The sequence below is a fragment of the Callithrix jacchus genome, chromosome 4 (assembly GCF_049354715.1).
Source record: "Callithrix jacchus isolate 240 chromosome 4, calJac240_pri, whole genome shotgun sequence".
Lineage (NCBI taxonomy): Eukaryota > Metazoa > Chordata > Mammalia > Primates > Cebidae > Callithrix > Callithrix jacchus.
In genome coordinates, this window is record NC_133505.1 from 82,971,798 (window position 1) to 82,996,512 (window position 24,715).

The following is a 24,715-nucleotide window of genomic DNA, read 5'->3' on the forward strand; positions in this document are numbered from 1 at the left end:
GTAACTAGTAGAAATAGACCGTTTCTTCTACCCTCAAAAGTAGTATTAGAAGTGTGACCTTGTGCACTGAAAATATATATAATGTTTATTTGTCACTTGTACTTTATAAAGCTAGAAAGAAAGAATGGAAGGAATTGATGTGGACTTTTCTGACATGGACCTTTTTGGCAGATGCCTCCTGCTATATTTCCTACATAAATATGAGAGATTTGAGAGCATGAATGACAATGGTGATGGGGGTAGTGGTTCTGTGGGCATCTGGAGTTGTCTTTGTGCATATTGGGAAGTACTACTGGCATGGCTGCGTTTGGAGTTGGGCGCTTGGAGGGAATCTCCAATTCCCTTGAGTGAATACTGAGCAATTGTAGAATGAGGCTAGCATTGATTCTACCCCCTTTTTTTCTTTTGTAAAGGTAACTAGCAGTAGTAGTAGACAGTTTCTTTTACCCTCAAAAGTAGTATTATAAGGTACATCTTTTAAAAATTAGAAATAGTTGCATTTCTTCTTTTCCTTCAGTATTACCTCATTATCATATGTAGGTTATTGAGCATTTGGGATATACTTTTCAAATGGAACTCTTTATGATAGTTCCATGATTTCTATGGTGTTAAGAGTCCTTAAATTAATAGGAATACTCAGAAGCCCATGATTAGTTAAAATGCCTTTTCAGAAAGGGGTAAGTATCATTACTTCCATTGATAAACCTTGTAGATGACTCCTTATATGAGCTGGCTATGAAATATTATTGGCACTGTGCTGAACTTTTCAAGAAACCCTGTATCAATTGATGTAGAGGTGCTTGTTATTGCAGGATTTACAAGTAAATGTTTAATCAAGAGGATACTTAGTTTATTTCTATATACACACACACATGAACATAACTGCAAATTTTTTAGTTAAAATTACTCGAAAATCTTGTGGCAACATTTTCTTAATTCACAAATTTTAATATTAATACTGTTAATAAACAACTTTTCCAATGGTTCCCAGATGTTAAATTTACTTAATTAGGATATTATATTTTAGATAGTTCTGTAGTACATACTTTTCCCCCCAACTAATGAGGATTTTTATATTTACAGAAGGTAGTACATACATAATTTTTATGGCATGAGTATCATGGATTTATATGTTTACTAGAATGCATCTTAGAAATAGAAGTGGTGTGATTGTAACAACCATTCTGACAATAGATTTGAATAAGGAAAAGGGCAAGGCTTAGAATGCCATGCTTAATATAAAACACTTATAGACACTAATGAATGATCATAGTCGACATTTAGCATCCAGTAGGTGCTCAGTGATTAATATATAAATGAGCATGTTTAAAATAATGAAGAAAGAAAGAACAAAGGGAGAAGAAGCATTATTGGTGGAACAGAAAGGTTGCTGAAGACAAATTCTTAAAGACAGAGTGCTTATTGGGAGGAGCATGGCTTTTAGAGTCAGATGTGTCTGAATTTGAATATTACCTCTGTCAATGTTAGCTAACTTCTTTTGAGCAAGTTGCTTACCTCCATGATACTCTCCTACTCTGAAAAATGAGGAAGACAATGATTTGGGTAATGAGGAGCTTATGATGAAGGATTAATGAGGAATGCTTCACATACTGCTTCCTGTCACATAGGCAGCAAAGAAATACTAGTTTTCTTTCCCCTTGGCCTTGATAATCTGATGGGAAGTTCATTAATTCCTTAGCAGCAGAAGAACATAAGAATTTTTTTTTTTTTTTTTTAGGAATTGAGAATTTTATTGTTTAATTCTGTCTTGCAAACAACAGAATCTATAGCTATTAGGCAGATTAGGTTGTTGAAAAGGATAAGACAAATATTTAAGAGTGTTGTGTGAGTATTTTTTTTCCAGTAAGAATGATGGGCATCACAGCCACATTGTCTAATTTTAGTCCAGAATCAAAAGTGAAAGATCCTCAGTGTGTTACAGGTCTGGTGGTCTGCTTCTATTAGGAATAAATTGTTCAAAAAATGTAGGAATTCATGTGTTATTGTGTTCAGTTATTCTCTAAGTTACATTAATGGAACTTGATTTTCATTCTCTATTCCGTGGCTACATTCTTGTAAAAAGCTCTAATATGATTGCTATTCTTTTGTTCTGATTTACCAATTATATAATTTTCAGTGTTCTTTCCCTTCCACAATGAGCTTTGTGATTTCTGTCATCTGTTAAACATCATCTCTACTTGGCTGTTTCAGGAGCCCCCATAATAGGTTGTCTTTTTGCCTCTATAATTTTTTTCTCACACAGTTAAGATTATGTCTTATGTGTTCTTTCCATTTAGCTCCTATTTAGAAGTAAGAGTATGTGGTATTGGTTTTCTCTTCCTGTGTTAGTTTGCTAAGGATAATGGCCTCCAGCTCCATCCATGTCCCTACAAATGATCTCCTTCTTTTGTATGGCTGCACAGCAGTCCATGGTGTATATGTACTACATTTTCTTTATCCAGTTTATTATTGAGGGCCATTTATATTGATTCCGTGTCTTTGCTCTTGTGATGAAATTATCTGTACAGCAAACTCCATGACACGAGTTTACTTATGTAACAAATCTGCACTTGAACTTAAAAGTTAAAAAAAAGTAAAGCAAACAACACCATAGTCTATAACGTCAGTTCTTTTTAATATACTCTGATATTTGATTCTGAGTTATTTTTATTATTTCTTTATAATATAAACATCTGAAACAATTAATACTATCTAATTTGGGAAGTTTCCCATAAATTTCACACACTGTAATATCGTCTTGTTTTTTCTTGAACAATTTATGATTGTCACTGTGAAAAACATTTCCACAGATTTAATTTCAAAGATATAATTGGCTTGTTATTTACAATTCATAAACTAGGTAGCATCTAGTCTGCAAAATTAGGAGGAGCTTCAGTGAATTCTAAAAAATCATGTGTTAATTAAGATCACGTTTTAAACAGTGAATGGTTTTACATGATGTAAGAGCTGATTGCGTTCAAGGCCCTCTCTGTTGTGCATCCAGAATCTCTTTTCAGCTCTCTATCTCTGCATTACCTCTTCTCCAGCTCTACTTTCTCCACACCATTACTTGTGCTCCTGCCTGTGTGCCCTTATCTGTGATTCTTCCTGGTATGAACCCCCCCCCAACACACACAAATAAATGCTCCTTGATCTCTCGACACTCATACAATATCAAATCTTTTTGGTTCTTCCCTAGTTTGAACTAATTTGTCTGTGACCCTCTAGCATATCACCAGACCTGTGTTTAACAGAAATGCCTTTTTGCCTTGCCGTAGAGTCAGTTGTTGCCCTCTGTTTTCTGAGTTCTCTCATGGTAGAAAGCCATCCTTTATTTATCACTTGAGTCTTTTTAGCCTTTTGTCAGTGCCCTTCCATTGTAGCACCCAATATAGATTTGATGAATTAAACAGAATACAGTGTGAGTTGTGTGAAATCATTTATTCTGGTAAGGCAGGACCTGTTTAGTTTGGTTTATTCTCTTCTGGAAAAAAAAAAAGTGTGTTACTTTTAATTCTTAGTGGTAAGAGATTATTCTGCTCTTTTGGTCAAGTGTATTTAATTTCCTAGACCACTGATTCTATAATGAGTGGATGGATGAACCATAATACTAAAGCTATGATGTTTTACTAGTTTTTAACTAGTTATAAAACCATAAAAACCCTGAGAATGGACTTTATTTTTATGACCAACACAATAGTAAAAATCAGTGAAAATGACTTCTGCTTGAATTAGGTATCTACAGAAAATGGACTTTCAGCTCTCCATTTTACTAATCACAAGAATATATTAGGTTGGCGCTAAAGTAATTGTGGTTTCACTGTTTTAATCATATTGGGCAGTGTAATGATTGACTAATGAGCTTTCTTCGACTGTGCTTCTTTTTCAGAATTAGGCATATTTTTGTTTTTTTCTTCTTATGCTAGAGAACAGAGTCTGCAGAATCAAGCATACGGCTTTTGGCCATATTACTAATGTGCTTACAGAATTGCCATTTGGGCTTTATTAGTGGATAGACTATACTTAAAGAGTGTTAGCTATGGAATCATGTGTCTCCAAACTTCAATGTGTGAATAATTCTTGTCTTCTTAACAAGCCTGTAATTAGTTCATATACTTATGGTATGCAATGAGTTAGTATGTCATCCTTCAAATATTTCAATTAATGGTGAAATTAAAGGCATTTAATTTCTAGGTTGAAAATTGACCAGTTACAGGTTTTTTTTTTTTTTTTTTTTAAATTTCTGGCTTATCTGGGGTTATATATTTTCAAACACTTTTGCAAGTTTTTAAGAGAAGAATAATTTATGTGATTCCACAGTGACATAATCTTTTTTAACTCTGAGCTTTTATAATACTTTTTAAAAGAATATTGTTATAACATTCATTTAGTAGAAATTGCTGAGCATCCACCTTGTGCCTGGTACCATGCTAAGTGCTTGCAATACACTGGGAGAATAGATATGGTACTTCCTCTTTGGAGTTTACAGTCAAAGGAAGAAAACAGATTGTTAACATATATTAACAGATTTCATGGGAACCAATTACAGGAGAATCAGATCTGATGTAGAATATCAGAGACGGCCTTCTTGAGGAGAAGCATTTAAAATGAAATCTGAAGATTGAATAAGATTCAGGATAGGTGAGTTTTGAAAGGTGAGAAAGTATTCTGGATAAAAGATTACCACAAGGTTTGGAAGTTAATATGGTTAGAAGAGTTGTTCGCAAACTTCACTGCACATTAGAATTACCTGTGTGCTTGAAAAAATGCAGTTTTTATTGTAGTATTTTCAGCAGATGAATGACACAATTAGATTTGCAGTTGAAAAGACCACCCACTGGGCTCCATCCTGAGACAAATTTGCCAGGGATGAGACTGAATGTGCAGAGACCAGTTAGGAATTCAAGAGACTGGGCATGGTGGCTCACCATGGGAGGCTGAAGTGGGTGGATTAAGAGATCTGGAGATCGAGACCATCCTGGCCAACATGGTGAAACTCCATCTCTACTAAAATACAAAAAAAAAAAAAAAATTCATTGCCCTGGCATTGGCAAGAAAGGGGAGTAACTTGGGCAATGGTAGAATTCAGTTGGTATGGTTAACAATGGTGAGAATAAAAGTTGGCAAAATGTAACTAGAAAAGGTGAATTAGTAGGATAATTTTGGGAAGGGGAGGTTCATATAAACCAAGTGAAGAGAATATTTTTTAATCTTATTTTATTTTACTTTAAGTTCTGGAACAGAAAACCAAACACACTGCACACAGTGGGAAAGATGGGGACATCTACAAAGCTGAAATGAGGGCTAGTACCAAAAGCACAGCAGGGAGGAAGGTTTGTGTTGGAGAGTTAAAGGATGGTTTGGAGAGAAAGGACAACCAGGAAGGTAGAGAGTTGAGCACCTAAAGGCAAGGGAATTTTATGGTCAAGTAGTTTTGAGCCCAGCTGACCCACAAACATGCTGTGTTGTTTTTTGAAGCTCAGGCAGTGAAGACAATTCAGCTAAAACAAACCATCTCATTGGTGTATAATTTTATGCATTTGAGCATTCTGTCTCTTTTGGTATATTCAAAGTTGGAAGAGTGATGCAAATTGCTAGAATGGAATAAATGAACTGATTTTTATTTGGCTCTTCCCTCTTTTAATCTAGCTAGTACTGTATGTATTTTAGCAGTATTTTCTTTATCCAGTCTATCATTGATGGGCAACTGGGGTGGTTCCAAGTCTTTGCTATTGTGAATAGTGCTGCAATAACATACCTGTGTGCATGTGTTTTTATAGCAGAATGATTTATAATCCTTTGGGTGTATACCCAGTAATGGGATTGCTGGGTCAAATGTTATTTCTGGTTCTAGATCCTTAAGGAATCACCACACTGTCTTACACAATAGTTGAACTAATTTACCCTCCCACCAATGGTGTAAAAGTGTTCCTATTTCTCCACATCCTCTCCAGCAACTGTTGTTTCCTGACTTTTTAATAATCACCATTCTAACTGGTGTGCAGTGGTATCTCATTATGGTTTTGATTTGCATTTCTCTAATGACCAGTGATAATGAGCTTTTTTCTCAGATGTTTGTTGGCTTTTCCTGACATTTTAATGATTGCCTTTCTAACTGGAGTGAGATGGTATCTCATTGTGGTTATGCTTTGTATTTCTCTAATGACCAGTGATAATGAGCTTTTCTAAATATGTTTGTTGGCTGCATAAATGTCTTCTTTTGATAATTATCTGTTCATATAATTCACCTACTTTTTGATGGGTTTGTTTTTTTTCTTGTAAATGTAAGTTCCTTGTAGACTCTGGATGTTAGACCTTTGTCAGATTGGTAGATTGCAAAAATTTTCTCCCATTCTGTAGATTGTCTGTTTGTAATGATAATAGTTTCTTTTGCTGTGCAGAAGCTCTTTAGTTTAATTAGATCCTGTTTGTCAATTTTGGTTTTTGTTGCAATTGCTTTTGGTGTTTTAGTCATGAAGTGTTTGCCCATGCCTATGTCCTGAATTGTATTGCCCAAGTTTTCTTTAGGGTTTTATGGTTTTGGGTTTTAAGTCTTTTATCGATCTTGGTCTAATTTTTTTGTGTAATGTGTAAGGAAGAGGTCCAGTTTCAGTTTTCTGCATATGGCTAGTCAGTTTTCTCAGCACCATTTATTAAATATCGAATCCTTTCCCAATTGCTTGTCAGAACATATACACTATGGAATACTGTGCAGCCATAAAATAGAATGAGTTCATGTTCTTTGTAGGGACATGGATGAAACTGGAAGCCATCATTCTTAGCAAACTAACACAGGAACAGAAAACCAAACACTGCATCTTCTCACTCATAAGTAGAAGTTGAACAATGAGAACACATGGACACAGGAAGGGGAACATCACAAATTGGGGCCTGTCAGAGGGTAGGGGGCAAGGTAGGAAGAGCATTAGGACAAATACTTAATGCATGCTTGAAACCTAGATGATGGTTTGAGAGGTGCAGCAAACCACCATGGCACATGTATACTTATGTGACAAACCTGCATGTTCTGCACATGTATCCAAGAACTTAAAAAAAATTTTTTTCAAAATACCAACTCCTGGATTTCTTGATCTTTTGAATTTTTTTTTGTCTCAGTCTCTATTAGTTCAGCTTTGATTTTGGTTATTTCTTGTCTTCTGCTAGCTTTGGGATTGGTTTGCTCTTGGTTCTCTAATTCTGCTAGTTGTAATGTTAGGTTATTAAACTGAGATCTTTCTAACTTTTTGATGTTGATATTTAGTCCTATAATTTTCCCTCCTAATACTGCCTTAGCTGTTTCCCAGAGATCCTGGTATGTTGTATCTTTGTTCTCATTAGTATTAAATAATTTATTGATTTCTACCTTAATCATACTATTTACCCCAGAGTCATTTAGGAGCAGGTTATTCAGTTTTCAAGTAATTGTATGGTTTTGAATTATTTTCTTATTCTTAAATTCTACTTTAATTGCACTGTGGTCTGAGAGAGTGGCTGTTATGATTTCAGTTCTTTTGCATTTGCCAAAGAGTGTTTTATGTTTGATTATGTGATCGATTTTAGAGTATGTGCCATGTGGTGATGAAAAGAACGTATATTCTGTTGTATATATAGTAATAGAATATGTGTAAGGAGGTACTGTTTGGGTAGAGAGTTCTATAGATGTCTATCAAATCGATTTGATCCAGTGCTTAGTTTGGGTCCTCCATATCTTTGTTAATTTTTGCTTACATGATCTAATACTATCAGTGAGGTGTTGAAGTCTCCCAGCGTTATTGAAGACTTTTGTCACGATTTCTCAAAAATGCTTTGCAATGTGCTGAAATATATCCTTCTAGAGGCAGAAATCAATTTCTTTAAACTGAAACCCTGTCATATCAAATTATGAATTATGAAATATTTTTAAATAGCATTTCTTGTTTGACCACCAGGTGGCATAATCATTACTTTTAAATTGTCCAATTTAAACCATCTGTACGTGTAAGTGATTATTATTAATGCTGGGAAATCATAGATGCTACTAACAAATTATGTATGCCTGTGATGTTATTTCAGTGCATTTGAAGATTTCAAACTTTATGTGTATATACACACACATATATCTGTTTATATGTAATGTTGAACATATATATGTTGAAAAAAATATATATATATGTGTATTCAGACCACCAATTATGTAGGAGACCAGGCATCAAACAACAGTAATACCCACCAAATAAACTCTGTGTCTGCCCTGAAGAACCTTCTTTTTACAATAGGGAGTCACTAATTCACTTAAAATAGGTTAATGAGTATAGTAATAGAATATGTGTAAGGAGGTACTGAATAGCATAGACAGGGGAGATATTTTCTGTGCCTGGAGAGAGCAGGGATGGTTTCACAGAAAATTTGAAGCAGGGTTTAAAAAATTATTACATCTCTAGATAAGGTATAAGAACACACCAGATGGGAAAAAAATGATGTAAATAGTTATGTTGATTAGTGTGGCATGTTTTGGTGAACCCTAAGGAGTTTAAAATTGCTTGCACGTAAATAAGGATGAGAGTAGAGGTAAGGTTGGAGAAGGAGGAAGGGGCCACACAGTGAAAGGCTTTATTGGCAAAACTGAGGAACATGGAAGATTCTGTTTTGTAAGGTATGGGTAGCCTCTGGGAGATTTTAAGGACAGAATTTCTATTATCAAAGTGATATTTTAGCAGGGTGACTCTCAGATCAGTCTAGAGTGTGGCCTAGAGGAGGACAGAACCAAAAGCCAGTAATCAGCTAGGTGACGTAATTGTGTTAGTCATTTCAAGAAATCATAATAGTATAGGTTAAAGTGGTGGAAGGGACTAGGGAAGGACAGAATCAGATACATATGTTATGATAGTTAATTTTATGTGTCCACTTGATGGGTCATGGAGTATCCAGATACTTGATCAAACATCATTCTCTGTGTTTGAAAATGTGTTTTTGGATAAGATTATTTGAACTGGTAGACTGAGTAAAGCAGGTTACTTCCCAGACGTAGGTTGGCCTCATCCAATAAGTTGAAGCCCTGAGTAGAAAAGAAAAAGTTAACCCTTTCATAAGTAAGGGGAACCTCCTCTTGCTTGAATGCCTTGAGCTGGGACATGGGTTTTTATCCTGCTTTCACACTCAAACTGCAACATCAGCTCTTAGGTCTTAAGTCTGCTAGTTTTTGGACTAGAAATGGTACCCTGGGTCTCCAGCTTGCTCACTACAGATCATGGTACTTCTCGGCCTCTACAATTGCTTCAGCCAATTGTTCAAGTCAGTTTCTTAACATATATGGGGTGTGTGTGTGTGTGTGTGTGTGGGTGTGTGTGAATATATATATTTTGGTTTCTCTGTTAAACCCTAATACAACTACAGAAGTTATAATCAGCATAACATAGTGCTTTCATTGTATGTGGAGGGCAGAAGAGAGAAAGGAGCCAAGGATGGTTTTTTACTCTGGGCCTAGTGACAGGAGGGATCACAATATTAACTGAAATGTACAACATGAAGGGCAAACATAAATTGTATGTTTTTATATGCGATGCATGAAGATGATTTGTTCAGTTCTATAAAGTTTTTGGGCTTGTAGAGAGTTCAGAAAAAATGACTCTTTTGATATTTGGTTCTGTGAGTGTATTAGTTCTTTTTCACACTGTTGTAAAGAACTGCCTGAGGCTGGGTATGGTGCCTCACACTTGTAATCCCAGCACTATGGGAGTCCAAGGCAAATGAGATCACATGATGTCAGGAATTTAAACTCCTGGTGAAGCTTCATCTTTACTAAAAATATAAAAATTAGTTGGGTATGGCAGCACACACCTGGAATCCCAGCTATTAGGCAGGTTGAGGCAGGAGAAACACTTGAACCCAGCAGGCAGAGGTTGTAGTGAGCTGAGATTGTGCCACTGCACACTTTAGCCTGGGAGACAGAGCAAGACTCAAGATCCCATCTCAAGAAAGAAAGAAAGAAAGAAAGAAAGGAAGAAAGAAAGAGAGAGAGAGAGAGAAGGAGAGAGAGAAAGAGAGAAAGAAAGGAAGGAAGGAGGAAGGAAGGAAGGAAGGAAGGAAGGAAGGAAGGAAGGAAGGAAGGAAGGAAGGAAGGAAGGACTGCCTGGAGACTGGGTAATTTATAAAGAAAAGAAGTTTAATTGACTCATAGTTTCACATGTCTAGGGAGCCCTCAGGAAACCCACCATCATGGCAGAAAGGGATGCAGGGTTGTCTTACATGGCAGCAGTTGAGAGAGCAAAGGGGGATGAGCCCCTTCTAAAACCATCAGATCTCATGATAACTCACTCACAACCATGAGAACAGCTTGGAGGAAACCACACCTATGATCCAATCACCTCCCACCAGGTCTCTCTCTTGATGCATGGAGATTACAGTTCAAGATGAGATTTGAGAGCCAATCCATGTTATTCCACCCCTGGCCCCTCCAAAATCTCATAGTCTTCTCACATTTCAAAATACAATCATGCCCTTCTAACAGTCCCCAAAGTCTTAACCCATTTCAGCATTAACTCAGAAGTTCATAGTCCAAAGTCTCATTTGAGACAAGGCAAATCCCTTTCACTTATGAACCTGTAAAATCAAAAGCAGGTTAGTTACTTCTAAGATAAAATGAGGGTACAGGCATTGGGTAAGTGCTCTTGTTCCAAATGGGAGAAATTGGCCAAATCAAAGGGGGCTTTGCAAGTCCCCTTGCAAGGCCTCATGCAAGTCTGCAATCCAGTGGGGCAGTCAAATCCTGAAGCTCTGAGATGATCTCCTATGACTCCATATCTTGCATCTTCTGATGCACGGGGTGCCATGGCCTTTGGCAACTCCTTCATGGGCTGGCATTGAGTGCCTATGGCTTTTCCAGGCACACAGTGGAAGCTCTTGGTGGATCTGCTATTCTGCGGTCTGGACAACAGTAGCCCTCTTCTCTCAGCTCCACTAGGCATTACCCCAGTGGGGACTCTGTGCTTTGGTTCCAACCCCACATTTCCCTTCCACATTGCCATAGCAGTGGTTCTCCATGAGGGCTGTGCCCCTGTAGCTGACTTCTGCCTGGACATCCAGGCATTTCTGTACATCCTTTGAAATCTAGGCAGTGGTTCTCAAACTTTAATTCTTGATCTGTGCACTCGCAAGCCCAATGCCATGTGGAAGCTCCTTGGGGCCTGCTCCCTCTGAAGCAAGAGCCCAAGCTTTACCTTGGCCTCTTTCAGCCACAACTAGAGCTATAGTGGCTGGGATGCAGGGCACCAAGTCCCTAGGCTTCACAGAGCAGGAGTGTGGTCCTGGGCCCAACCCAGGAAGCCATTTTATCCTAGTAGGCCTAGGGACCTGAATGAGAGGTTCTGCCTTTATGGTCTCTGACATCCCTGGAGACATTTTCCCTATTGTCGTGGAGATTAACATTAGACTCCTGATTATTCATGCAAATTTCTGCAGTTGGCTTGAATTTCTCCCAAGAAAATAGGTTTTTCTTTTCTAAGACATGGTCATGCTGCAAATTTTCTTAAATTTTATGCTCTGTCACCTCTTGAATGCTTTGCTGCTTAGAAATTTCTTCCTCTGGATTCCCTAAATCATCTCTCTTAAGTTCAAAGTTCCACAGATCTCTAGGGCAGGGGCAAAGTGCCACCAGTCTCTTGGCTAAAGCATAGCAAGAGTGACTTTTACTCCAGTTCCCAATAAGTTCCTCATCTCCACCTGAGACCACTTCAGCCTGGACTTTACTGTCCACACCACTATCAGCATTTTGGTCAAAATCATTTAACAGGTCTTAAGGAAGTTCCAAACTTTCCAACATCTTGCTGTCTTCTTCTGAGCCCTCAAAACGTTTTCAGTCTCTGCCTGTTACCCAATTCCAAAGTTGCCTCCAGATTTTCAGGTTATCTTTATAGCAGTGCCCCACTCTCCGCAGTACCAATTTCCTGTATTCATTTTCACACTGCTATAAAGAACTTCCCCAGACTGGGTAATTTACAAAGAAAAGAGGTTAAATTTACTCACATTTCTACATGGCTGGGGAGGCCTCAGGGAACCCACAATCATGGTGGAAGGGGAAGCAGGCATGTGTTACATGCAGCAGGTGTGTGTGTGTGTGTGTGTGTGTGTGAGAGAGAGAGAGAGAGAGAGAGAGACAGAGAGAGAGAGAGAAGGGGGAAAGAGGCCCATGTAAAACCATCAGATCTTGTCAGAACTCATTCACTATCATGCGAACAACATGTGGGTAGTCACCCCAATGATCCAGTCACCTCCCACCAGGTACCTCCTTTGACACCTGGGAATTACAGTTTGAGATGAGATTTAAGTGTGGACACAGAACCAGAGCATATCAATGGGTATAATTTTATGGGCAAGGTAGGGAATGTAGAAATAAGTAAGAAAAGGGATCAAGAATTCATGGGACTGGGCACAGTGGGTGGCACTTGTAATTTCAGTGACTGGGAAGGCTGAAGTGGAAGGATCCCTTTAAGGCAGGAATCTAGATTTGAGAGGAGCCTGGGCAACAATTGAGACAACGTGTTCTAAAAAAACAAAAACAAACTGCAGATGTGAATGTGAATAATTTTGAGAGGCAGCTCAAAATATACAGATTTACTGTTGATCTTGGCGTGGGTTTTTCTAGGGCATGATGTGTGACAGGTGGGTCCCCTCTCTATTTTGTTGAGTATACTTGACATCCACTCTAAAATGGTAAATGGCATCAAGGTGAACCTTAAAAACGGAAAGAAAATGGACAGGTTAAGTGTTCAGCAAAATGAAATAGAAAGTCTATGGATACAGTGTATAAGAAGGACCTAGAATATCATAGATGGACTCTGTAGGTTTTGTTTATTATAACTTTTTCTTTTTCTAAGATGAAGTCTTGCTCTGTCACCCAGGCTGGAGTGCAGTGGCGTGATAACAGTTCACTGAAACCTCCACCTCCCATGTTCAAGCAAATCTCCTGCCTCATCCTCTCAAGTTGCTGGGATTACAGGTGCATGCCACCACACCTGGCTAATTTTTGTATTTTTAGTAGAGACGGGGTTTCACTATGTTGGCCAGGCTGGTCTTGAACTCCTGACCTTGTGATCTGCTCACTTTGGCCTCCCAAAGTGCTGGGCATTTATTATAACTTTTAATTGATACCTTATTTCATGTACTTTTGTTTCTGATTGCATACATTCGCATTATTTAGATTTCTGAGATCCATAATTATGTAATAACATAAAATAGGAAATAATATATGTCAAACTGTGCTGGAGTGAGCTCTGTGTGTGTGTGTGTGTGTGTGTGTGTGTGTGTGTGTATTTTACCTCTATTAAATCTAATGACAAATAGGTCATGTGCAATAAACGGGAGGGTGATTACCTCAAGCTCATCTGCCCAATGAGAAATGAAGAGAGAAACCTTATTTGACTTTTGCTCTACCTTAGTCTTTCCTGGAAAAACAGGAATTACAGAAAGTTGCACCAGTGTGATTTCATTATCATTTCTTTCCCTTGGTTAAGATGCTTAGTTAGAGATGCTTTGAGGTCTAACTCAGTCGTACGAGCAAATGAATAAAATCTGATTGTAGTTATAAAAGATCCATTTAAAGGGCAGGGATATATTATTAGTCTGTGTCCATGTTGTATATTACTCAAGCAGGGTTTATGACTATTACCAGATATTGTAACTCATTAATACTATATTGAAAATGTTTAATTTTTTCTAAGAAAGCTTTTCTTTTCTATTTGTGTTGTTTCTCTTCTAAGGAGATATACTATAGTCACAGCTGTCCACTATTATTCACCTTATTAGGGCATGAATGGTTTCCAATATGGTTGGAATTAGTTTCCAGTGTAAATGCTATATGTAATCATCAGAGTTTTCATAATTGAGGACAGATAGGAGCAGAATTAAATTGGTCATGAGTTACAAAAGTTACTAATAGTATATGCTAAGAAAAATCATATTATTGGCTTTTTGTTAACTGATTTTTAAGAATTATTGCAATAGCCATATTCTTTTGGTTTCTTTCTCTCTCTCTCTCTTCCTCTATCCCCACCCTTCTCCTTCTGTCTCTTTCTATTTCTGTCCCTCTATCAGCTTTCTAGGCTATCTATATAATTGTTGTGGTTTGGTGTAATTTTCCAAGGAGTTGATCCTGGTTCATTATAAATATTAAAGATGAGAGAAGACCTGTCATATCCCGCAGCAAGTTGCAGCTCTAAGCGTTTCCCCTGATGAGGTATCTGCTACAGATGATTCTATTGTTCAGTGAAAGGATCATAAGGATGACAAGAGACAGGACCTCTGGTCTTAAGGAACAAATAAACAAGTGGATAACATGTAGAAATCGATAAACACTGTAATGGAAACGTACAGAAGCTGGAATGGAGGCACACAGGCCTCTTTGCTTTTGTTGTAAGGTGATTGGACTTGGAATATAATGATTTCACTTGTTTACTGTGTGGCTCTTCTCAGTTCTCTTAATCAAGTTGAGCTTTCATTTCCTAATTCGCAAAAGAGAGATAATAATAACATATCTTTCAGGGTTTTTGTGACTATCAGTTGAATAATTTGATGGAACTAGTTTGTGTAACAAAATATGAATATAAAATTCTTTTTTTCCATTTGATATTTGGACTTTAACACTGGAAGCCATATTGTGCAAACTCCCAGCATAGTCCTCTGTGGCGGTGTTAAAGCATCCTTTAGAGCGCTCAAAAGAGATTCTTCTTTGTTTTTCCATATTAGCATTTCTAACATATGCTCTGATGACATTTTTCTGATGGTATAGAAATAAAGTAGTCAGTAAGAATGGTGGTGAATTTTGTATATTACTGTCCCCATAGCATACATGGGTAGAAGTACTCTTCAAATTTGTACTTGTCCTGCCTGAAGGGGATAAGATGGAATGGACGTGGCTTGCCAAAAGGCATGGCAGTGAGGAATAAAGAGAAAAACTAGCAATCGCCCTTTTGCTTCCTGATTTATCCATTGAAGTATCATTTTGTGAGTTTTTCTTGAAATCGTTACACATGAAGTTAAGCTTACCTTTATGGAAATTTGAGTAAGTTAATGCAATTGTTCTTTTTTTGAACCATTTTAGCTTCCATGAAAGAAAAATATAATTTTCTTGATACTGTAGTCTATATTTCCCTTTATTTATGTGAAGAATGAAGTTGATGTCTTGAGAAGTCATTTTCAGTGTCTATTCACTTGAAATGATCAGTCTGGCTGTCTTAGTATAGAAATGCTAGATCGTTGTTCTGGTTACTACTACTTTTTGAACTTTCTGCATTATCATTCTTGTAAGCATGGCATATAGAAGTTGTAGTTATAATTAGCAAGCACTTATCTGCACATTTTTAATGGTTATGGTATATACTTGTTAAATGAATGCACTCTAAGTTAAAGCTCAATCCTCCAATTCTACCTCATCAGCTTCTGATTTTTCTGAAGGACCAGAGCAATGAATCAGATAGATTTATGAATATATGGTGGATAATGTAGAAGGTGTCACATTTACCGTTATTCTTGTGCACTGTTCAGCTACTGTCCCCCTTCCTCAAACTTTAAGAAAATATGACTGTCGGGTGAAATCTCCTTTAACTTCCTACATGCCAGTTATAGTTCTGTACAATCCTATACTTTCTTATCCTCTTTCCTTCAGCCTTAGATAAAAGTGTTTACTTTGGCTTTACAGATCCCAGCCTATCTACTGGGGTCCTTGACTCAGTCTCTTAACCTTCTCCAGGGCCATGTCTCACTTGCCATTCTTTTCTCTCATTATCTCCAACCTTTGCTTATCCACTTTTTAAAAAATATATTTGCTTGTTTCACTCAATTTGTCATGTCACATTTGTCTGCAGTTGCTATCCATTTTATGCTTTCCTGATCTAAGTTCTCAGAGTGTTTTTTGCCTACTTTCTCTTCTGACTTCCAGTCTTCACTGACTTTCTTCTCATCTACTCTTTAGTCTATTGCAGTAAGTTTCTGCCTGCCACCCTGTCCAGTTGACAGGATAAAGCTGCTATGGATGAGGTAACTGGTGTTTTTTGTTTGTTTTAATTAGCAATTCCAACAGATATTTTTTCAACTCATTGTTTTGGTGGACTTTTTTGCTTCATATGTGTAATTCTTCCTGAAAATATTTCCTTGACTTGTATGACACAGTCGTCTTCTCTTGTACCTTTTAAATTGTTCCTTCACTGTTTTCTTAATGACTGTTATGTCTCTATCTAGCCTTCAAATATTGATCCCATTCAGGGTCCCTTTTCTGATTCTGTTTACTCACTGCCCATATGGTTTCTGAGTGATTGTAACCATTTTTATAGAGTATACCACCTTACACACGGATGACTCCTAAAATACATTTTCAGTCTAGACCTTCTACCCAGTCTTAGGCTTATGTGACCAATATCTAGAGGATCATCTCTAGATTTTCTCCAGCTGCTTCAGAATTTAAATGACTAAACCTGGACTTTTTATAGTCTCTTCCAAGCCACTTCTTCTATCATTTTACTATTTCAGTTGGTAGCACAATAATCTACCTAGTCACCTACGTCAGAACCATGGGATGCATTTATTCCTACTTCCACTTCATTGCTTATATTCAGTCAGTAAGCTGGTCTCCAGATTACATGTTGATATTTTGTGTTTATTTTCCCAGTAAATCTTTTTCTTTCTCTTCCACTGCAGCTGCTTAATACATTTCACTCTTCACCCAATGTTGGGACTTATAGAGGTGCTTTTCAGTTAATCTCTCAATGTTTTTTTATGTTCTCCTCAAATAAGCCCTTTCTATAACCAACAGAGTGATGAAATTAAAATAAGATCATTTCATTTTTCTGCATTACAATTTTCAGTGCCTCATTCCTGTTCCCATTGCTGACAGCCGTATTTCTCATACTTAGTTTCAAGGATATGTATGTGTGCTTTAGAATATTCAGTAAGAACTTTTCAATTTGGTTTGTGCATTTTACTAGTAATCATTTTAAAAACAACCACCACTTTGTTTGTGTTTATGATGGCATGTCTATCAAAGAGTGACCTAAAGTTATTAGACTTAGCTCTAAATGCAGTGTTTTTTCAGTCAAGATGAGGACATTCTAGAGGTTATAGACATAGTTTCATGGATCTATACCACATATACACACATATGTACATACACATGTATATACATATATACACACATATATATGATATACATATACAGAGATATGTAGATATTATCGTATATATTTGTATATCAGATACATGTGTATGTGCATACATTTTCCAAAGGGTTCTTACACTATTGAAGTTGTAAATTCATTCTACACTTTACAGGATTAATTGTAAGGTTCTTAGTATGTCTCATATTATCTTTAATGATCTGCTCTACGTTATTTATCTTAGTCTCTTACCTTATACTTTCTGTGGAAATGACTCTGATTACTTGCAGGTCCTCACATACACAAATGCTATTATTTTTCCTGTTGTATCTGTGCTGTTACACTTATCCCTTAGGTGTATGGAATTCTCTTGCCTTCTCCCCTAACGTTAGCTTTGAACTGCTACTTTATAAGTAGTTCCATCATGACCTCTTCCAGGATATACTAATCTAATAAGGTGGGCTGTTCAATGGTCCCCCTGATTTTATAGTTCCCTAAGCAAATCTCTATGTCTGGGTACACCCTACTGCTTTGTAGTTACCTATTGGATTAGCTACCAGGCTGTGATCTCCTTCAGGTCTTGTGGCTTTCTCTTTTGCGTCTTTTAAGCTTGGCATTGTAATTGAGTGAGAGATAATGACCTGAAAATACATGAATGAATTTTCTACCCATCTCATTCTACAATCTATACAATTTCTTTTACAGTTTTTTCTTTACTCAGTTTTTACACTACTGCTTATTAAATGTTTAATGCGTATTTACTTTATTTCTTATTTTAAGGTAAACATCAATGGCTGGTTTTACATGAAGAAATTTTAGTTGCATGAAGGTAATCCTCCCATTCCTTTCTTTTTCAGGAAACCTGTCTTCCCAGTTGGAGGCTCAGGAACCTAAGAGTTCTGAAAGTACATTAACTTTGATGGAAGATTCTGGGTGTGATTTGTCAAGTGAGCAGAGAACTGAACCTTCAAACCTGTCCCAGCACTTTTTGGAAAGCTGTACCTCTACTCACTTTCCACAACTTCCTCTTGTGAAAAAACCTTGTGCTATCCTGAAAAATCCTTTGTCTTCTCACATGCAATTCTTGCAATATCTACTTGAACTGAAGAACTTGACAGACTCAGGTAGTCTTAAAAGAGACTTAACCCACTTTGAAAAAGACTATTCCACAGTCTCTGATTCTGTTTTTCAGTTGCTGGATGGCCTGATCACTTTTTACCATAATCCCAAACTTCCTTTTTCAAGATTTTGGACAGAAGCTGTTGGTACTTTAGCTAGTCTGATCAGTGACAACAACTTATCTAATCATATTCTTAAAAAGTGTTCAAAGAAGTTGGAAGAATTTGAGAAAACCCTACTACATGCTATTTTAGGAAACAATCATATAAATCAGGTAAGTAATAAATCCCTCTTTTATTCATAAAGATGCTAGTAATTTAAACATCCCTTTGGGTAATGTATGTTGTTGTGTCTTAGCATTGTGGCTCAAAGAGTTCCTTATTGGATCTTTTTTTTTTTTTGCAGCTGTCTACAGCTCTTGTTTGTCATGATGTTTCCACTTCTGGCTTCTAACTGCTACAGCATAGTTTTCTGAAAAAATGCCTTTGCTTCAATCTTGTTCTTCTCTACTTTTAATTACTTTCTCTGCTTTATTATCAGCACCCTTGGATTCTTTTTTTCTTATGTTTTCCCTTGTCTGTTTCTACTTCCTATTGTACAAAAAGTCTCAAAACTTTTGAGAATAACCACTAAAAATCCAAAACTTCTGTGAGTGTTAAATTCCTCATGATGGATTGTCTGTACTGTATTGAATTTGCTCTTTTTCTGACATTGACTAGCAAATGTCTTGAGGTTGAAGAATATTTTTCTCTTCTTTTGGTCTTTCCCTTATAAGTGGCAAATGCCCCATGGACACTCTGAAGATGTGGGTGAATTGGCTAAGGAGCACATTATATAAAGCTTTATTATGTTTTTCTTCTTACTTATTTAACATAACATGGGTTAGAAAGATGTGCTCAGGGAATTTTTTTAACAAGTGACATTGAGATAACCTGAAATTGTTTCATTGTTTGGCTCTTGAGACATGGTAGAGAGTTTCTCTTTCACATTATTTCTGCCTTCTTTGCTATCTGATCCTTTTCTGGGGAACTCCAAATGGCAGGTTATTGGACCTTGTTTGTTTGGATACATCATTGTTAAATATTTGCCTCAGCGTTATGATCTAACATTTAGTGTTTTTGTACAGTGGAGCTTCATCTGAGTTTTCAAAATTTTGATAAAATTTTCACTGATAAACCAATTTGTTGCATGTACAGCTGTTCTTTTCTTCTCTATTAAGTTATGATTTAATCAATATTTTAGAAAATTTTATGGTTAAGCTTTTAGCATTTGTGAAAGATACTGAATTTTCTGTCTGGAAAATGGAAATCTTTTTCTTTTTGACATGGTCAATCAGGAATTAAATATCAGATTTGCATCTGGGATATAAAGTCCATTTCTAAACCATCAAAATACCTTAAATACTTAATATTTATTAAACTTCTTTATATATTTTTGCTTTCTTTTTAAAAACTACTTTAAGCAGTCTTTATATAATTTGGAACCTTGAAGATGCTGACATTTATATTCCACATCAGAGTTACTGGATGATGCAAATATTTTTCCAGTCTAGTCTTTCCTTCATTTATATATTGGAGGTTTTTATGACTTACACCTACATCAGAATAGCCTTGGGAATTGAAGGAGGAGAATGTGTAGAATTAACTACACATAAACTTGTGAATGAAAGTCCTCTTTACTCTTTCTTCCACCTTCCTCAAGCAGATGGAAGGGGTCTTGGAGGTATAAGCTGTGCTGCCTAGGGTTGGTGGAGGAGGTGACACAAGCACTTTCTTAGTTGCCTCAGCTGGTATCTCACTAGGTTTCATGTGCTCCAAGTTCCTTGGCTCCGAGCCCAGCACAGCACCAGGACTTGTGCAGGAATTGCAATCCTTGTGATCCAGGTCGCCTTTCATGTTTATTTAAAACCCCAGAATAATTTAGCCCATGGTGGCAGGCTTTGCCCAAACTCAGATTCCAACTGCAACAGTTACCCCTGCAAGAAAGCCATTCATTCACTTGTTCTTCAACTCTTGACCAACTGTTCAGCAATGGCTGACACAATGGGAAGTGACATAGGAAATACATACTTCATCTATAGAACCATCTATACCATCACAAGTTTGAAATGAAAGGTCTAGTTTTCATTTCTTGTAGAGTCTTCCTGGTTGTGGTATCAGGATAATCCTGACTTCATAAAACATGTTTGGAGGTGGTCCCTTTTTTATTTTCAGGAAGAGTTTAATAAAGATTGGTCTTATTTCCTCTTTGAGTATTTGGTAGGATTCACCTGTGTAGTCATCAGATCATTTGTTGGGAGACTTTTGATTACTGACTCAATCCCCTGATTTGTTACTGGTCTGTTGTGGCTTTTTGTTTCTTCCTAATTTAGGTTAGGTAAGTTGTATGTATTTAGGAATTTATTTCTTTCTTAAAAGCCATTCAGATTGTTGGCATGTAATTGTTCGTAACAATTCCCTTATGACTCATTTTATATCTTGGGCATCCATTATAATGTCTCCTTTTTGACTTCTGATTTTGTCTTCTTTTTCTTTTCTTACTCTAGCTAAGGGTTTTTCGGTTATTTTATCTTTTTAAAAAGCAAACTCTTAGATTTTTTTATTTTTAAACTGTTTCCTTATTCACAATTTTTTGCTCTAATCTTTATTATTCTCTTTTTTTTTCTGTTTATTTTGGGCTTAGTTTATTGTTTGTAGTGAACTTTAATACCTCAATTACAATAATGGATGGAAGATCCAGACAGAAAAATCAATAAAGAAACAGCTGACTTGAACAACACTGTAGAGTAAATGGGTTTAACAGACATATATAGAACTTTCCACTCAGCAGCAGTAGAATACACATTCTTCTCAAGTGCATACAAAATATTCTCTAGGATAAATCAAATTTTAGGTCACAAACAAGTCTTAACCATTTTAGAAAGTCAAAATATTTCTAGATGTTTCTGACCACAATATAATGAGATAAGAATTCAACAACAATAAGTAAAATAAATAAGTAAAATGGTAAAATTTACAAGAATGTAGAAACTAAACAGTATAATTTTGAACAAACTTTGGGTCAACGAATAAATCAAAGGGAAATTCAAAGTATCTCAAGACAAAAATGAGAACAGAATTTACCAAAACCCATGGGATGCAGCAAAAATAGTATTAAGGAAATTTATAAGAATAAATTCCTACATCAGAAAATAAGAATCTTAAATGAACAAGTTTTTAATCATTTTTAGCACTGAGATCCATAGCTTGAATTAAAATTTTGAAACTTTTATCATTAGCTTTGATTTTAGACAAGTTTATTAATCTCCAAGTTCTATATCTGTAAAATGTAGGTAATAAATGTGACCACATCGTAGAGCTAAATACTTAGCGTAATATCTGACATCATATAGGAACTTAATAAATGTTTCTTTTTGTTACTTTTCTCTTGAGGAAGTGATATCTTATTTTCTCCACTATGCCTAAGACAATGCTGAATTTGCTGTAGCAGCAACATGACGTATTTTTTGAATCAAAAATAAGGTAATGAAAAGAAATGACAACTTATATTTTGTATACTCTCACACGCTTAAATGCCATCAGCTGATTTTCTAAGCAGCAGCTCTTATTAACATCAAGTACCTCCATATGCATTAGGAAGTTGGATATCATCTTTTTGTCTCACTATTTTCCACAGCCACAGCTGTTGACCGATGATCTTAGTAGAGCATAGTGGACATTTTCCTTTCTGTTTTAATTATGGAAAATCCTCTAAATTTAACGATTTGAATGTTATGGTTTTGCTTACTTTTCCCATTGGTTCCTTCCTAGGGAGCTGTGCTATACTGCATCTCTGATATAGGATTTTGAATTTGGTGATTCCCTCCTAGACTGTCATTTTTGCTTCAATCACAGTGATTTTTGCTTAGATCATTTCAGGCAGTTTATAGATAAATCTGAAGATATGGTTCATGAAATCAGATTTTTTTTACTAGTGTGTATTCCTTAGTTGTATCTTGAAACTTACGCCTGCCATAATTGTAGTGACCAGTAAAATATGTTGACTTTTGGATTTTATTCTGCTCAATTAATTTTATTAATTTCATGAACCATATCTTCAAATTTATTCATAAACTGCCCTAAATGATCTAAGCAAAAATCACTGTGATTGAAGAAAAAATGACAGTCTAGGAGGGACTCACTGAATTCAAAATCCTTTATCAGAGATGCAACATAGCACAGCTCTATAGGAAGGGACCAGTGGAAAGAGTAAGTATAGCAGTATTTGTTATATGTGTCTCTGCTGCAAGTTAGGACATTGTTTCAGTAATAACAGGCTTTTCTTCCTTTGCTAACTTTCCAACAGGCTGATCCTCTGGGTTTTTGATTTTTTTATGGTCATGGCTATTAATCTGTTACTTAACCAGTCTGCTTTGTTTGAGAATATTCCTTGGGAAATATAAAGGAAGTCTAAGGTTAAGGCTCATTTCATCCTTGTGCATAGTTGTATTTTTTTAAAAAAAGCAAAAGCCAGGCAAGGCATGGTGGCTCACCCCTGTATTCCCAGTAGTTAGGGCAGTTGGGGCAGGCAGGTCACTTGAGCCTAGGAGTTTGAGACCAGCCTGGGCAACATGGCAAGACCCTGTCTCTACAGAAAGTAAAAAAAAAGAATAATAATAGCCAGGTATGGTCGTGGATGCCTGTAGTCCCAGCTACTCATGAGTCTGAGGTGGGAGGATTGCTTGAGCCCAGGAGGCAGAGGTTGCAGTGAGCAAAGGTCACATGACAGCACTCTAACCTGGGCAACAGAGCAAGAAGCTGTCAAAAAAAAAAGGAAAAATCTTGGTTTAATGTTCCTGCAATTTTACTTTAATTAGATAAGCATTTACTGAAACAGTTGTATCATAAACCAAAATCTTAATACTTCTTTTGATGACTGCATCAGTATATAAATCAAACGTTTTCTGAATTTTCAAAGCAGTGTTTAACTTACATTGCTCATGCAGAGGAAGGAAAAAGAGACAGAACAGAACTTTCTTCGTTTTACTTTCAAAGTATACTATACATTTAAATACCTCTTACTAAAATAATTAATAGCAGTCTTCTTTCCTATTATGCTTTATAGTTTATAAAGCACTTTCCCTTGGAGCTTATTATCTGTTCAGACAACAACTCTGTGTCATGACTGTTATTACTGTCTTCAGTTTATGGCTGAAAAAATTGAGGTCAGGCAGGTTAATGGACTCAATGGAAGTAAATAACCAGTAGTAGAAGACTTAGGTCTCATGTTCAGGTATATGATTGCAAATATTTTCCTCTTCCTATTATGTCATATTTCTATCATTAATTTTTATAGTTTTCTACATTTTTTTTCCTAAATACAAAAGAAATAAACTGACTTTTGTTTATGGATTAAAGAAAATATTCATTGGTAATGAAAGACCTTAGTGCCATTTCTCTAAATTTTGTAAGGACAATATGGACATTGCTGTGGGTAAATTGCTGAACTATATTATGTGTAAACATTTATGTTTATAGGGCCGGGCATGGTGGATCACACCTGTAATCCCAGCACTTTGGGAGGCTGAAGTGGGTAGATCACCTGAGGTCAGGAGTTCAAGAACAGCTGGGGCAACATGGCAAAACCCCATCTCTACTAAAAATACAAAAATTAGCTGGGTGTGGTGGCAGGCGCCTATAGTCCCAGCTACCAGGGAGGCTAAGGCAGGAGAATCGCTTGAACCTGGGAGGCGGAGGTTGCAGTGAGCCAAGATTGTGCCCTTCCACTCTAGCCAGGGTCACAAGCCAGACTCTGTCTCAAAAAAAAAGAAAAGAAATGTGTTTATGGACAGCAAAAGGAGAAAGAAACATCCTTTTCTGTGGTACAATACAGGATCACCTGTTTTTTGTTCTTTTTTATTGGCCATAAGTAAGTTATATGGTGTGTACATAAAAATAAAACTGCCAAAGGAGGCAGAGCAAGATGCCCGAATACAAGCCTCTAGCAATCACTGCACCCCCTTGGCCTGCACAGGAACACTACAATGAACAACTGTTCACACAAGAAAGGACCTTCATAAGAACCAGAAATCAGGTGAGCTGTAATAGTACCTGATTTTAACATCACATTAAGGAAAGAGGCATGGAAGAGGGAAGGAGAATCTGTCTTGAATTGCTTACATCATTCCTTCCCTATTCCCTGAGAGTGACCATGTGGCACAGAAAGATGATCTGTGTATTTGGGGGAGAAAGAATGTAACAATTGTGGGATGTTGCTTTGGAGTTTAGTGCTGCCCTGTCAGTGGGAAGCAACAGGGGCAGAACTCAGCTTGTGCCCATAGAGGGAGCATTCCTACCAGCCCTGACTAGAGGCAAATCATCCATCCTGGCAGTTGGAACCTGAGTTTTGGCAAGTCCTACCACCATGGGCTAAAGTGTTCTCAGGTTCTAAATAAACATGAAAGGCAACCTAGACCACAAGGACTGCAAGTCCTGCAC

The 24,715-nt window shown here is 36.7% G+C and overlaps 1 protein-coding gene across 2 annotated transcripts in view; it reads left to right on the forward strand.

Annotated features, from left to right (window-relative positions):
- Positions 1-24,715, forward strand: part of MEI4 (meiotic double-stranded break formation protein 4) — a 324,961-nt gene that overhangs the window by 52,003 nt on the left and 248,243 nt on the right. For both annotated transcript variants that reach the window (XM_035297801.3, XM_078369599.1), the window contains exon 3: positions 17,978-18,513. In XM_035297801.3, the coding sequence (XP_035153692.3) occupies positions 17,978-18,513 (536 nt within the window). The remainder of the gene's footprint in view (positions 1-17,977; positions 18,514-24,715) is intronic.